Genomic DNA, 14,055 nt, shown 5'->3' with positions numbered 1-14,055 from the left:
GACCCTATCAGCCACCTCGGTCGAATGGGCTATACCTGCTAGAGGTACCAAGGTACCTGAGCATTATACACTGCAGCATTGTGATCGTACGCAATGCTGCATCGAACACCGATGCGCTGTCCAACTCAATTTACTGTTGAGCTGTAGAATCGTGACCTCATCCGCCTCTTTCCACAACACAGCAATTGGCGATACCTCGCTTGTTCTGGTAGGTCAATCGTTGAACGCCATACATTGCTATGCTACATCATGACTTGACCGCCTCGCTCCCCAACTTCTTCCTCAACACACCTCTCGCCTCGTCACACATACCCTGAACATTCACATCCGCAATAACAGCATTCCTGCGATTGATCTCTTCCTCAATCTTGCCGAAGTCCTCGCCGACTCCATCGGTCAACCATTCATAGCAGTTCCCCATCCTATAGCTGCTCTGTACTAGCCAGTGCCCTCGTTCTCGTCGTACTTCGTCAAAAGTTGCGAATATAGCTCCGATATCGGAGGCAGATTGCACCGACTCGTCGGCTAGTAGTGAGGCGATGACGGCGCTATCTTCTATGCAGAGACCTGAGCCGGCGCCGTGATGCGGTGAGGTTGCGTGTGCGGCATCACCGACGAGACAGACTGTTCCCTTGGCGAAGTTTGGTACGGGATTGTCGCCCAGGTGGAAGATCCCCCACTATAGAGGCAACGCAGGTCAGTCCTGGGTCGATGCGGCAAACAGTAAGAGTTGACTTACAATGTCGAGATTCGGTTCACACAGCTGCAAAAGCTTGGTGACATTGGGACCAAATCCTTCAAAGTCTTTCATCGCTTCTTCCCGTTTGGCCGGCACGGTCAGTCTCTCGTGGTCAGGCCAGTCTTTCTTTGTAGTGTGAAACGCAACGACGTTCAACGTCTTGCCGTGATTGACAGGGAACGTGAGCACATGGCCTCCTGGGCCCATCTAAAGCGTCACAATCGATCAGTATCGAAGCGTACGGCCACCAAACCACCTGATCACTCACATGCATACACGCATTCTGCGCCTTCTCCCCTCCAACCGCTTTGACTGCATCTTCCATCGTCGCCAGCGCCCGATACGCATACTTGTGGGTATACGTCGGATATGCACAGGGGTGATCTTTGCCGTACATCAACTGCCTCACTTTCGACTTGATGCCATCACATCCAATGACTGCATCCGCTTCCGCTGAAGATCCATCCGCGAAGTTCAGCTTCCACCGTTCATTCGAAGTCTTGTCCAACTTCTCCAGTCGCTTTCCGAATTGGGCGCGTTCGGTTGGTAACAGCTTCACCAACTCGTCCAGATAATGTGCGCGATGAACGCCGGCTTGACCTATCTTGTTGGATATCGTAAAGACGTGCGTGTCCGGTTTGTCGTGGTAGCCATCATGGTAGTCGAACCAGACTTTTGCCTTCTCAGGCCACATGTTGGACGTCCGCACACGTTCGAATGCCTCGTAGATTCCGGCGTGACATATCTTCATGGCTTGCCCGGCATTGTCCGTGAATGAGACGCCGGCTCCTATCTCGGCGAAATGAGGAGCTTGCTCATAGACGGTGATGGGAATGCCCCTGGAGTGCAGGGCTATGGCGAGGGTGAGACCGGATATGCCTGCGGTTCTCGTTATAAAGGACAGACGTTAATGCGTGCTTCGGTGCAGCGTACCTCCGCCGATAATGGCAATTTCAAAGTCTTTCTTGTTGGAGGACATTGCGATGTGGAGTTGAATGTTATGCCTGATGTTCCGAAGCCTGTTTGCCTCACTTGGAGAGAGTGTGGTATTCAAGCTTACCTTAAGTATGGTAGAGTTCGAAACGCACATCATCGGCGTCATTGTGAGCTCCGTTTAATTGCCGAGCCGATCGATTCAGCTGCGTGGTTGGTTCCTGCAGCACATAAGCCGAGCCGATCGCCTCGCAAGAAATTGTACAAGGAGTGCCGGTAAAGCAATCCTTATAGGCACGGAATGTTTCCGAAGTATTTCTAAGCCATGAATAGCACATCGGAAGTCGTGACTCGTGAGCAATCGAAGAGTGCATCGGCTTGAATGTCTGAGAAACAAGTTATCCGACCGAGTGCTCTGATCCGTTCGCTACGTCTGTACAGTATCTGCCTTCACAAGAATCAGCTAGAACTACAGCGGAAGGCAACCTCAAACTATCGTCCCATCACTCAAATACTAGCCCGTCTCGGCGCCATCGTCCTCCTCAAATTCCGCTTCTCTTCCGTCTCCTCCACACCCGGAAGCACGCCCTCCTCCCTCAATTCCGCCAAATACTTCTTGCCGTACTGATATCCGACCTGATAAATCTCGTCAAATTTGCCGAAGTCCAGGGTTCCATACGCCTCAATCGGAGGTCGCATGTATTTGCACCCGGGAATTTTCTTCGCGCGTTCGAGGTTGTCTACTGAACTCACGTATGCTAGGCGAGCCTGGATCTCGGAAAGGGTGGGTGGGTTCGGGTAGGAGGAGAAGGGATTCCAGCGGTTGAGGGAGGCCCAGAAACCGGAGAGACTGTCGCCGTAGGCTTGGGGCGTATCGTCGTCTAGAGCTCCGACGTCGACGGCGAAGATGTGGTCTGCGCCCAGGGCTTTCATGTGGGCAACGGTGAGATTGTCTGTGTAGCCTCCATCGAGTAGCATGTTGCCTTCGTCACACATCGGAGGGATAAGACCAGCCAGCGACATCGATGCACGCACGTATCGCCAGACATATCCGCTTGTGTGCGTCTCGGATCGGGATTTTGTGATGTTGGTCGAGTTGCAGTAAAACTCCAGCCAGAAGTCTTCGATCTGGCTGTCGCCAAATGTCTTGAAGATGCCGCGATTGAATTCGTGACCAGTGGTGTAGGACGCGGAGGGGTACGTCACGTCCAAGGCAAATCGCCATACGCTGCCCATGCGGCCGGCAAACTTCTTGACCCGACCATACATTGGTACAACATCGGCATCTTGTGCGTAGACGGCACCGACAAAGGAGCCGATCGATGTGCCACCAATGATGTCAATGGGCAGTCCAGCTTCTTCCAGTGCGCGAATGATTCCCACATGCGCAAGGCCACGAGCTCCTCCGCCACCAAGCACTAAACCAACACTCTTGTTGCACAGCCTCCTCGCAAGACGATGGAAGTCGCCTTTGAAGGGCGTCTCGGCGGAGTATAGCGGAGTCTGTCTGACTTTGCGCGAGGTGTATTTGTGAATCTCGGCTTGCAGAACTTGCACTCGCTGCTTGATGGCGGTGCCGAATCGCTTGAACTGAGGTGGGTGGACCGGTTCCGGCGAACTTCTGAACGCCATTTGCACATGATGATGACCACCGTTGATCCAAGTTCTGTTCCGCATCCATGAGCGAGTGGTTCCCGAGGGACAATATCGCTCGGTATGTAGCAGGATCAGTTCCTTCCGGGCGGTGGTCTTGGTGGTCAGTAGAAATCGCTCGTATTCCCCGATCGCGGGAGACCCTTCTGCGAGACCCACGAGGTAGATGCAATCAGCTTGGCTGATACAAGTCTGCGTCCAAGGCGACTTGACGCTGGCATCTGCGACGTAGATGACAAGCCCGTACTTCTCTTCAAGATCAGCCAGATATTGAGAGAGCTTGAGCTTTCCCATCTTGCTAAATGCATGTCGGCCGAGATGATTCAAGATCGTCGATTGGCTCAGCACAGATACGCCATTTGGTGTACCAATCTGATTGAGGGCATTGTGAAGTTTGTTGCCAAACTCAACAACAGGCACACCGGCTGTGCAAGGTATAATCGCGACGGTCCGAAGGTTTGACGTCGTGGACACCTTCGGACGCTCGACTGCGAGCTTGTTGTAGCTGTCGGATTCGTTCATCGGATTCTCGATGAGTGCTCTCATGCGAGATGCAATGATCTTTGACACTTTGATGGTGATGCCAGGGTGCTCCTGCGCAAGGCTGTTAAAGAGTGTCTTGGGGAACTTCACAAGCTCTGTATCACGAATCGCATGCAAGGTGCTCGAACGAGCAGTCTCGGTCAACACTTCCAGCTCACCCACGCTGTCGCCTTGGCCGTATTCCCCAGTCACCTTCATCTTGCCGTCGTCGCTCTCTTGAATGGCTCTCAGTCGACCGTTCAGGACGATGTAGATAGCATCGCTGTCTTCTTTCTGATGGTATATTGACTGCCCAGCATTGACTTGCACCCACTCCAGAGCGAAGTCGATGTGTAGAATGAGCCTGGGTAGCAGGCTTGTCATCCGCTTGGCCATAGTCAATAGTACGATAGGATGTCGTTCGACAATCTTCTCAATGGCAATCCGAGGCAGAAATCCAACATAGACATCGGTCTTCGCAGTGACATCGATGAATGAGCGGTGAGACGAGATTGTTCCAAGATATCCCGCGAGCCCGCCTGGCTTGATCAAGAACAAGCTCTTCTTTGCTTGGCCCGCCTTCTTCTTTCGAGAGGCCTCCGAACCACTTACAGAAGTAGATCTTTTGGCACTGGACACAGCGCGTCGATGACCAGTCCCGAGCAGGTCTTCTGCCGCAGAAGAAGTTGCCATTGTGCCGAGTACGTTTGAGCTGGCTTCTTGTGCGTCGACAGATGCACTGACATCAAGGAAGCCATCGATCACATAGTACAATCCAGGATTTCGCTCGCCCTCTTCAACAAGTACCGACTCCTTCGGGAAGAATACAATCTCGATCTCATTCTTCAAATCGTCGAGAATATTTGCGGAGCCACCCACACTGAACGCCGATGCGGATATCATGGACTCTGAATCGTCCTGTGAGCCATCAAATGGCTCCATAAACCCAAAGGCATTGTTGAAGACGGCGCTCTGTTTTCTGGAGTCATACGAGACTAGATGTGGTGATTGGGCAGCAGATGCTGCCCTGCGGAAGATTTCCTTGGAGTTGGTCAGACCAATTGCTTTAGCCATGCATTCCATGATTGACTCTCGGAAGATAAGGTCCTCGTCTATGGATTCTTGTCGATGGAGAGCGGCTCGAGGGTTATGGCCGCTGCTGAATGAGTCGCGCTTCTGGTGTTTCATAGGATCGTTGGCGTCCCCGGGAGCCGGTCGAGGAGCCGAGTACGGCTGAGAAAAGCTACCGGTCTGGCCTCTGCGTCCGGGAGACCGTGCTGCGTGTATGTTGGTGAGCAAATCGCCGGCACTCATTCCGCTGCGTTCACCATCCATTTCGCCAGCATGGAGACTGCCATTCCGCACCGACATGCGCGCTTGCGTTGCGACATCACGGCGAAGGCTGCTACTAGTCCGTCTCCGATGAGCGAGACGAGGGTTGTGCAGTGCAATGCCTTTCATGCCCTCCTCGGGCCCGACACGCTCTTGATCCTTGCGAAACTTGTCCTTCAGCCGTTGCAATGCTTCGCCTCGAAGGAAATCAGGCAGATCATAGTTCGTGTAGCGGTCCATCAAGCGTTCCGTGCGAAGAACCTCGCTCGTGAGTCCGAGATATGAATTTGCAGTCGCAAGAGTGACACGCTGCAACCGCGTGAGGATGACTTGCACAATGTGAGCAGTCGCCTTGGGATAGATCCTTGTAATGCGGTGGAATGCACTCGCTGGAATGATGGCGATTGTTGTATCGACAGTAGCTCTCGCAACGATGTCAGGATGAGCCGAACCTGCCTTGGTCGTTGGCTTACCCCGGCCGCTGCCAACTCGAGATGTACTTGGTCGTCGACTTGATTGTCGCTGCTGACCCGTTTCGTTGCTCTCGTCAAGATGAAATGGAGGCGGGTCTCTGAACGCCATGCCTCCGTTCGCCACCGAATCTGGATTGTGCCTGGATTCGGGGCGCGAAGAGGGTCCATTCCACCCACCGTAGCCGCCTAACTCCGGTGTCCCACCATCCGGTGGTACAGAACGCATGTGGTTCCTGAGGTTTCCAGCGGATGCACTCGTTGCCATGTGATTCTCCTGCTCGTCGTAACGGAGCTTGACGTTATCTGTGAATAAGGCCAGTATTGAGAACAATGAAGACATGGGAGCGCCATTCTTGACCTCGGTGAGAAGTTGATAGCTGCCATTCGCCCCAGAGCGCTCATCATTCTGGTCGTCATCAACGATCGCAGACTCATTGAAGGAATCGTGTTCCGGCGCACGATTTGACTTGACAAAAATCTGGACCAAACCGTCCACGACGAGACAGAAACCTTTCTCTTCCTCCAATAGCAACGTTTCGCCCGCAATCAGCTTCTTTGTCTGCATGGTCCGTGTCAATTCGTGGAACACCGGTCGCTCCAGGTATCCGAAGACTTTGATGGCGCTGAGAAACTCATCGAAGTAGTTGGCCAGTCCTGGTTTCGAATCAGTCTCCTGTGAGTCCGGGAAGACCTCAACTTGCGGTTCCTTCCTTTGCGGCTCTGGTGGAAGTCGAGAGTACATGTTCAGAAATCTGTATCTCACGAACCAGCTCACAGTCGAGGCCATGACCAAGAGGAGCAATAGCAGAGTCGTCATATTCATCGTGAATGTCAGGCTCGTAGAGAAGAAAGAGAAGAGCCATCCTGGCACAGTCAAGGTAAGGAACCCGATCAGCCAGAACAGAAATGAAGGTACGATTGTGAAGACACCCAAGAGAAGACCTCCCAGCATGCTCAGCGTCGTTCGTTGGACCACTGCATCGACCGCCGCGGGCGTAGCAGAGGTGATGTTTGGCAATATGGAGCTCGCCAATACATCGGCGACCTTCGACGCAGACGCAGCCACGCTACTGCTCACGGAGGCTATGGGCGTCGTCCCGTCCATTTCGCACGTGGGTCGGTGTAGAACCTCAGCAGCTCATGAGTAAGGAGTGCTAGCAGAGCTCACGCTGCAGCTCGCCGCAGTGCTGGCTCAGGTCGAATCAATTGAAAGCGTGGCAAGCGTGGATCATCTGCCGGAAGAGGAAAGTCCTGGTGAACCATGCAATGTCGCTGGGTGTGGGGTATTCGATGGCGATATTTCTCCAGCATTCGTCCGGTGGAAGATGTCGTCTGCTGGGATATGCGCAGATCGTGTTCAGGACCGTACCGATGGTAACGAGATGGTCAAGTAAAGTGTCGCGTGCGGTGGTGATCAAGGAGGACGTGGCGCGGCTTGTGGCTGGGCTCGCTTGACCTGCCTCAGAAATTCACATGCTTGCGACCTTTAGAACTAGTTCTACTTCGCGCTTTCGAGATTCATTCAAAGTGCAACAACATCTGCTCCATCTCTGCTCTCAACCTCCTCACCGACGTCGCGACCTTTCGAGCACCTGCTGCGGATCGACCTCTCAGTCGCAATCATGGCCTCTGCCCAACGAGGAGACAAGGTGGTGCACCAGGACTACATCGCGCGCATACGATATTCCAATGCGCTACCACCACCTCCGCATCCTCCGAAACTGCTCGAGATCCCTGGGACTGGTCTATCAGGCGGACAATACACGAGCGCTGCATATGCATCGCGACTGGCAAGAGAGCAGCCATTGAGTGTGGAGATCGATGCGGAGCTGGGTATGCCCATAGATCTCGTGGGTATACCTGGTGTATTCGAGGGAGATGATAGTGGTGAGTAGACTATTACTTGTGGACGCTGTTCGATATTGACGGCGGATAGCCATTTCGGTGCGACCTGGACCTCCAAATCATCACCCTGCGGACAAAGCACTCTTGCGACCACTTGCTGCGCTGAGCAAGGCAGGCGGAGCGACTGGCGCGGTGTCGTTCTTGCGCCGAACAGAATACACATCATCACAAAACACACAGCACTTTACCTCATCCACATCGAAGGACCTCTTGAAGCTGCGAAATGATGCGAAGAAGAAGAAGGCGACTGTGAATAAGGATGACCCGATCAACATCATGCGAGATATTGTCAAGGGCTTCGATGTGGCATATCCAAGAGATGCGTACAAAGGCGAGGACAGCACAACAAACTTGAGAGGAGCACAGCCATCAGATGCCGAGCTCAGCGCATGGAAGAATCCGAAGCATCCCACGAATCCCGACCTCAAACTCCTCGACTCATACCCTGTGCTGCCCGACCCCGAAGCAATACCCACGACTGGCTTCTTCTTGATTATGAAGTTCATCACAAATCCTTTAAGGAAGGGAGAATACGACGACCGTCTAGACACAGCAATTGTCAGACCAGTCATCGATGAAGACGCCGAAGTAGCATTCTCGGAAAAACTCCGTGAATGGGAGGAGTCGAGATCCACGAGACCAGAACCTATCCGCGAGTACGACTACGATTACTACCTTCCAGAGAACCCCGAGGCCGTCCGCAACCTCAAACGCAAACTCGACGTCAACGACCCTGAAAACGAGGACCCAGCCCTCTATACCGACGAAGTGGCCGACGATCAAATGGCATTCAAGTATAAGAGACTGCGGACGTACGAGACATACAACCAGCACGGTGATGTGAACAACCTTTACAACGACACCGTCGCTCTGGCATTGCATGATCCCGAGACGGAAGAGGGACATGCGAAGAGGTTGGCCAAGGGAGCGTACTTCTACCCGATTGTGCAGAGGACTGGGTTGCGGCCGAAGAGAGTGGTGGGTAGCAGGATGTATGATCAACAGGAGAAGATTGATGAGCTGAATGTCATGGTTACGGAGCCGAACGATGATTTGCAGGCGAGTCAGATGGAGAAGAGGGCGATGCTGGATCCCGCGTTGCGGGTTGATGAGGTGGTCTGATGCGAGTTGGTGTGCAGTATGAAACGAATGATACGCAGCCGCGTGGTTGACATACCGGTATACAGGTGCTGCATGGCAATGCCCCGTGCTATTATCGACATGGTACGACCGGAATCCTCTGTTCTCGCAGCAGCTCGCCGTTAGAGTTCGTGGGAAGTCGAGACGACGCAGGACGCATGCAGCCACAGCCCAGATGCCCGGACGCATCCCTCCTACATATTCCGGCGGTCGTCGTCGCTATCAAATGCAATACTTGGCCAAGCTTGCACACTACGTCTCATCAAACAGCGATGTCCGCCTTGAATAGCCGCGTCCAACAACTTCAAGAGGCAGCTCTGAACAGTCAACTTCTCCCTTGTGTTCGTCAAGACCTGCGACGCCCTACTAATAAGTTCAGCCACCAATGAATGGATACTCACGGAGTCGCCGCGACAAAATGCCCTAGTCATTGCCGGCCGCGCCCAGACCTATCAGAAAGGATCAAACCACCGACAAGGCTAACCGGAAAAGGCTGTTGGACAAAACGTGCGCAAGAATCCTTAGCGTCTACCACTTTCCACAATTCTTCTGGACCTCCCTCTCGACCTCTCGCGGGTGGATATGAAAGCCACCTACCGGAATTCTGACCGCGTGTGCTTTCAATATCGCTCCTATGCGACGGACTAGCAAACTTTGGGTTAAGAGGGTGCAGTTCCGCTTGGATACGATGGCTCTAGATGTTCGGGGCGCGCGATGCTCTGAAAAACATGTTTGGTGGCTCATGGCTGGTGTTTCGCTATAAGACGTCGCTGTCGCTGGCGCTTTCCTGCTTCGTTCATCCGTTCTGCAATCCTCTTCACCATCTCCAGCTCTCAAGACCACTGTCATCATGAAGTCTTTCCTCTTCGCCGCATTGGTGGCTTCTGCGGTCGCTCTGCCTCAGCAACAGAAGGCTGCGAACTGCCCCGCTGTGACCAAAGTCATTCCTGCCACCCAGAAGGCCTCTGCCACTGCCTACTGCAGCTCTTACCTCTCGCTCAAGCCACGCCCAACTGTGACAGTGATCACAACCGCATACGCGTGAGTGACGTCTCCATTGCAATGCCACTTACCAGCTCTGACACCTTTCCAGCCCTATGGTCACCGAGTTCATCACATCAAAAGTCAGCGTCGTCTGCCAGGCGCCTCCAGTCACCACGACCGCACGCGCTGGCACTGTGTCCAAGAAGGTGGTCGTCCAGCGAGAGGCGAACCCCGGCCAGCAGTCGCCCAAACCCAAGCCGCAGTGTCTCGAGAGCTACAAGAAGGCCCAGGCCATCTCTTCCGCTTGCAAGTGCTTGAACATTCCCACCGGCACGGTCACCTCGACACGCACCACAACTGTCTCGAGCACCACCAAGGCTATTGTCACTCAGACTATTGCCGTGCCTCCTCCTCGATTCAAGCTTTTGGCCGTCAACGCGGGCGGCAACAACGAAGTTCTCGGACTCCTCGGAGGCAGCGGTCCTCTCACGGTCAAGCCGAATGGAGAGTTCGGAGTCTTCGGCCTTGACGCCCAAGGCTCGCTTCGAAACTCGACGTACCCCGGCTTCGTTGCGAACCAGGACTCAGCTGGTACTCCAGAGGAGAGACGGCGATCACCTGATGGACGATTTGTGTACGTGAACACCTCTGAAGATATCGCGGCAGATGACTACGATGCTCTCAAGTGCGAAGTTGTGCCGCAGAAGGATCAGACTTGTCGGATGGTCTGCAATAATCAAGTGAACAGCTTGGCTGCGTCGGACAGTGCCGATAACAAAAGATGGCAATTGACTGATGAGGATTCGAAGCCGGCGGGATTGGAGTTTTACCAAGTGATTGTTCCGTATGATGGATAGCTTGGGAAGGGCGCGAGAAGGTGCATGAGGGAGTGAGAGGTCAAGATTAGCATATGTGAAAATGAACAGACTCCTCTCGAGCAATGCTAGCCGGTCCGATCTGACGTTGCCGTCGTAGCAGAATCTTGACGCTCCACCTGTGCCCGCGGTAAGTCTCTCTTGCGTGGAGAGCACCATGCTCAGATGGTCATGTGCATTGTCATGGAGTTGTTCGGGATTCATTCATGGCATGTGAGAAGCCGAGACATGCCGCCGGCCTTGCCTCCGTCATGAAGCTTTTCGTCCTGCCGGGATATTCCTGAGACATTGACCTGACTGATATGTCTGCGGGCGTGTGAGGAGAAGAGTGACATGCGCTCGTGTCGAACGTTGACGGCCTTCTTGTACACATCCATCTCAACATCGGTCATTCGGCTCCGCCAAGCAAAATATCTAAACCTGAGGCACGTCTTTGTGAAGAGAGGCTCGGAAAGTGACTTTGATCCCGGTACTTGTACTTACATCAGCTGCCTGGAAATACCAATACTGCACGACCGAGCACGCACATCTGCACGTGAACCGCGCTTCCGATAACATCCTCGCCGCGCTCAGCTCCGCGTCTGCGAACTAGCGGGACACTTTTCCTCCAGACACCACTTCATTCAAGCGACATTCTTCAGCCCGACCTTTACACCCACCTCCACCTCCACCGCGCCTGTTACTCACGCCACCGCCGCTCACTGCACTTCCACCCTGGAATACACTCCATCCTCCTCCTGGCTGCCACTCCCCTGAAGACCGCAAGATGCCTTGCTTCAAGGGCCTTGCGGTCAGCATCCACACGCCCGAGGGCCCCATAGCCGAGCACTCGATTCAAAAGCAGCAGCGTCAAAGCCGCATCTCTTCCTACATTCCCGTTCCACCTGCAAAAGTCCCCACCAACTCGATCTCTGGCAAACCCGAGCAGTCCTCCTTTGCCATCTCAATCACGCTACTCACACCCGGGCTTAATGTGCCATACTCTCAAGCAAAACCCACTCGAGAAGAGCCGAACCCGCAACCGCGCGTGGTCGGTGGACTTCCAGGATCCACGAGCGATCGCGGCAAATACGCACCTGCAGTACAACCATACGTGCCACGCACCAACAACCCCAATGAGACAATCGCTGCCTACATCTACTTTGACGGACGCGCAAAAGAGGAGGTTGCTACATTACTTCGACGTGGTGAAGAGACTTGGGTGAATTCACGATGGGTTAGTGTGCCGGATTCTGAAGGCGGTGGGCTTGCAGAGCGCGAGTTCTTGTTCAGGGAAGTCGGTCTCGAGCGATGGTTGAACGGATTGGATCTGCAGGGCAGCGGCAAAGAGAAGGCTGAGCGGATAGAGAAGCGTCAAAGGCGGCTGGAGAAGAAGCGGCTAAAAGTGAAAAAGGAGGTCAACAGTGATGGGGAGGAAGAGGAGCCGACTTACAAGCGGAGAGACAGGAACGGCATTCTGCGCTACGGTGGAGATGGCAGTTCTCCTGTTGAAGACATTCCGCTTGACGATGATCTGTTCTCGGACGACTCGGATTCAGACGATGAACCTCCTGAAGCAGAAGCAGCCGGCCAGATCAAGGTTGCACTATTTCGTGTTCTTGCAAGTGGGGAGATCAAGCGGGGAGAGTACTCACCACAGTTTGACGCACACGACGATGATGAAGGCGCTGATCAGAACGGGAACGGCGAAGGCGGAGGTGCTGACATCGACCATACGACGAGCTTCGCCAAGCCAAAAACGCTCGATCCAAAGTCGATCAGCACGCAAACGGTGACTGGCCTCGATCCGCCGGAGTCACCTTACGCAGTGTTCACATTCTTCTATCGTGGAGAGAAGCAGCTTCAGAAGATGGGCATCGTCTCGAATCCGAAGCCGATCAAGGAGGAATCAGCTCGGCGGAAGTCCACAGCGATGGACTACTCCAAGCTCGGTCCGCTGAAGTCGGAAGGGACCGTGGGCTATTCTGGATGGAGAGAAACGCCTAGTAAGCGTAAATCGAAGAACAAGGACGACGATGCGATGGATAGCGATGCCGACGACGAGGATGAGGGCCACGCCATCAAAGGGATTGAGGACGCAGATACGGATGCCAAGCCAGTGAATGGTGGACTCTTGTCTCCGGAAGATGCGAAGCGTCAAGGCGAGCTGACGGAGGGTGTATCGAAAATCAAGGTGAGTCGCATGTATCGGTACCTCTTCACGGAACGAAACTAACCACTCTTCACAGCTCAAACGCCAACACTCATCCGAACCTGTCTCTGACCCGAATCCCGCCCGCAAATCTCCCCACCTCAGCACTTCCGAGTTTGCGTCCGACAACACGACCAGTTCGGCGACCTCTACCGCTGCCAACGCTGGCACTCCACCCGACCACCTTTCGCCTTTCACATCCGACCCTCTCGACGCAGCTGGAGTCGCCAGTCCTTACAAGCGTCAACGGGCGAGTGTGCCCGGACTTCCGAGTGGCATCTTCGGCCATGGACCTGATAGTCTTTCCGCCACAGCTATGGCGAATGCCGGCAAGGCTGAGGGTTCACTCAGGGCAAACTCGACGCCAGAAGTCAAGATTGATGCTGCGCCAATTCTCGGGCTGCCTCAAGTTGAAGATGGAGATGAGGAGCTTTGATCGATTGAGACGCGATCGTCGGTACACCCATTTCGAACCATGGCAAATGCGAGACCACGAGCTTCATCGCTGCAACAAGAACAGTGCACTCTTCGCCCGCTCGTCGTTCATGTCTGTGGTTCGCAGATCGCAGACTTCGAAATGTCCGGCTTGAGCTTGAAAATCGACGCGCCTCATCGTTCTGGGCGTGCTTCATAGTACCGTTCGAAGGAGCGCAAAGCAGCGTCAGATGCTGGTGTTGGAAACGCCACCTTGGCATCGAGACCTCGAGCAAAGATACCCGAGGGCGAGTCTTCACACGATCATGCAGAACTTCGGATCCACAACTTGTCAATACGAAGACCGTGGCCGCACGCTTTTGCCCTGTTTCCATCGTCTTTATTTTCTCCTTTCTTCTTCCAGCCTTTCCAGTATGCTTTACATGGTAGCGCTATTAGCGAGGGACACACTTCCGAACAGAAGATGTCGGGATTTGATTTCACAGCATGCGATGAGGTCTTTCAATGCACGAAACGGCATGGCAGCAGGAACGAACCACAGAACAAAACAAGGGCTTTGGAGCATGGTCAGAGCTGGGATAATGGTCTGGTTATACTGAGACTGCGGGTCTATGGAGCCTGCATGAAAGCTCAGTCTTACCTGACGACGCGATGTCCGCTGGTTACGCCAGAGGGAGGAAGCGGATGAGTTGGCCAAGAGTAAGCTGGATATGCTGAATAACGATGCGATTGTGAATGTTTGTCCCGTGGGAAGTGATATGTCTTGACCGTTCTCGCGTACCTTGCCGCTATCGTCCTGCGTGCATGAAGATGGCTCTTGATCGACCGTTTCTCTCTATCAGCAGGTCCTTCAAGCTTCACTATCGCTTCCCT

The 14,055-nt window shown here is 53.9% G+C and overlaps 5 protein-coding genes across 5 annotated transcripts; 3 read left to right on the top strand and 2 right to left on the bottom strand.

The window, feature by feature from the left end:
* Positions 1-247: 247 nt before the first annotated feature.
* Positions 248-1,718, bottom strand: MYCGRDRAFT_38199 (uncharacterized protein; the record flags this gene model as incomplete). Its single annotated transcript, XM_003853575.1, has 4 exons — positions 248-679; positions 740-946; positions 1,008-1,618; positions 1,673-1,718. 4 exons carry the CDS (start codon positions 1,716-1,718, stop codon positions 248-250), a joined length of 1,296 nt encoding a protein of 431 aa, XP_003853623.1.
* Positions 1,719-2,179: 461 nt separating this feature from the next.
* On the bottom strand, positions 2,180-6,604 carry MYCGRDRAFT_84945 (uncharacterized protein; the record flags this gene model as incomplete). Its single annotated transcript, XM_003853574.1, has 1 exon — positions 2,180-6,604. One exon carries the CDS (start codon positions 6,602-6,604, stop codon positions 2,180-2,182), a length of 4,425 nt encoding a protein of 1,474 aa, XP_003853622.1.
* A 609-nt stretch (positions 6,605-7,213) lies between these two features.
* On the top strand, positions 7,214-8,679 carry PAFA2401 (Paf1 complex protein; the record flags this gene model as incomplete). Its single annotated transcript, XM_003854616.1, has 2 exons — positions 7,214-7,539; positions 7,589-8,679. 2 exons carry the CDS (start codon positions 7,275-7,277, stop codon positions 8,677-8,679), a joined length of 1,356 nt encoding a protein of 451 aa, XP_003854664.1.
* Positions 8,680-9,528: 849 nt separating this feature from the next.
* Positions 9,529-10,538, top strand: MYCGRDRAFT_108395 (uncharacterized protein; the record flags this gene model as incomplete). The annotated part of the gene is made up of 2 exons (XM_003854617.1): positions 9,529-9,738; positions 9,791-10,538. 2 exons carry the CDS (start codon positions 9,548-9,550, stop codon positions 10,536-10,538), a joined length of 939 nt encoding a protein of 312 aa, XP_003854665.1.
* A 611-nt stretch (positions 10,539-11,149) lies between these two features.
* On the top strand, positions 11,150-13,282 carry MYCGRDRAFT_99365 (uncharacterized protein; the record flags this gene model as incomplete). The annotated part of the gene is made up of 2 exons (XM_003854618.1): positions 11,150-12,729; positions 12,785-13,282. 2 exons carry the CDS (start codon positions 11,323-11,325, stop codon positions 13,181-13,183), a joined length of 1,806 nt encoding a protein of 601 aa, XP_003854666.1.
* Between the last annotated feature and the right edge of the window lie 773 nt (positions 13,283-14,055).

The sequence above is a fragment of the Zymoseptoria tritici genome, chromosome 3, assembly GCF_000219625.1.
Source record: "Zymoseptoria tritici IPO323 chromosome 3, whole genome shotgun sequence".
NCBI lineage: Eukaryota > Fungi > Ascomycota > Dothideomycetes > Mycosphaerellales > Mycosphaerellaceae > Zymoseptoria > Zymoseptoria tritici.
The sequence above is the reverse complement of the archived record's forward strand: the minus strand, read 5'-3'. Positions and strand labels throughout refer to the sequence as shown.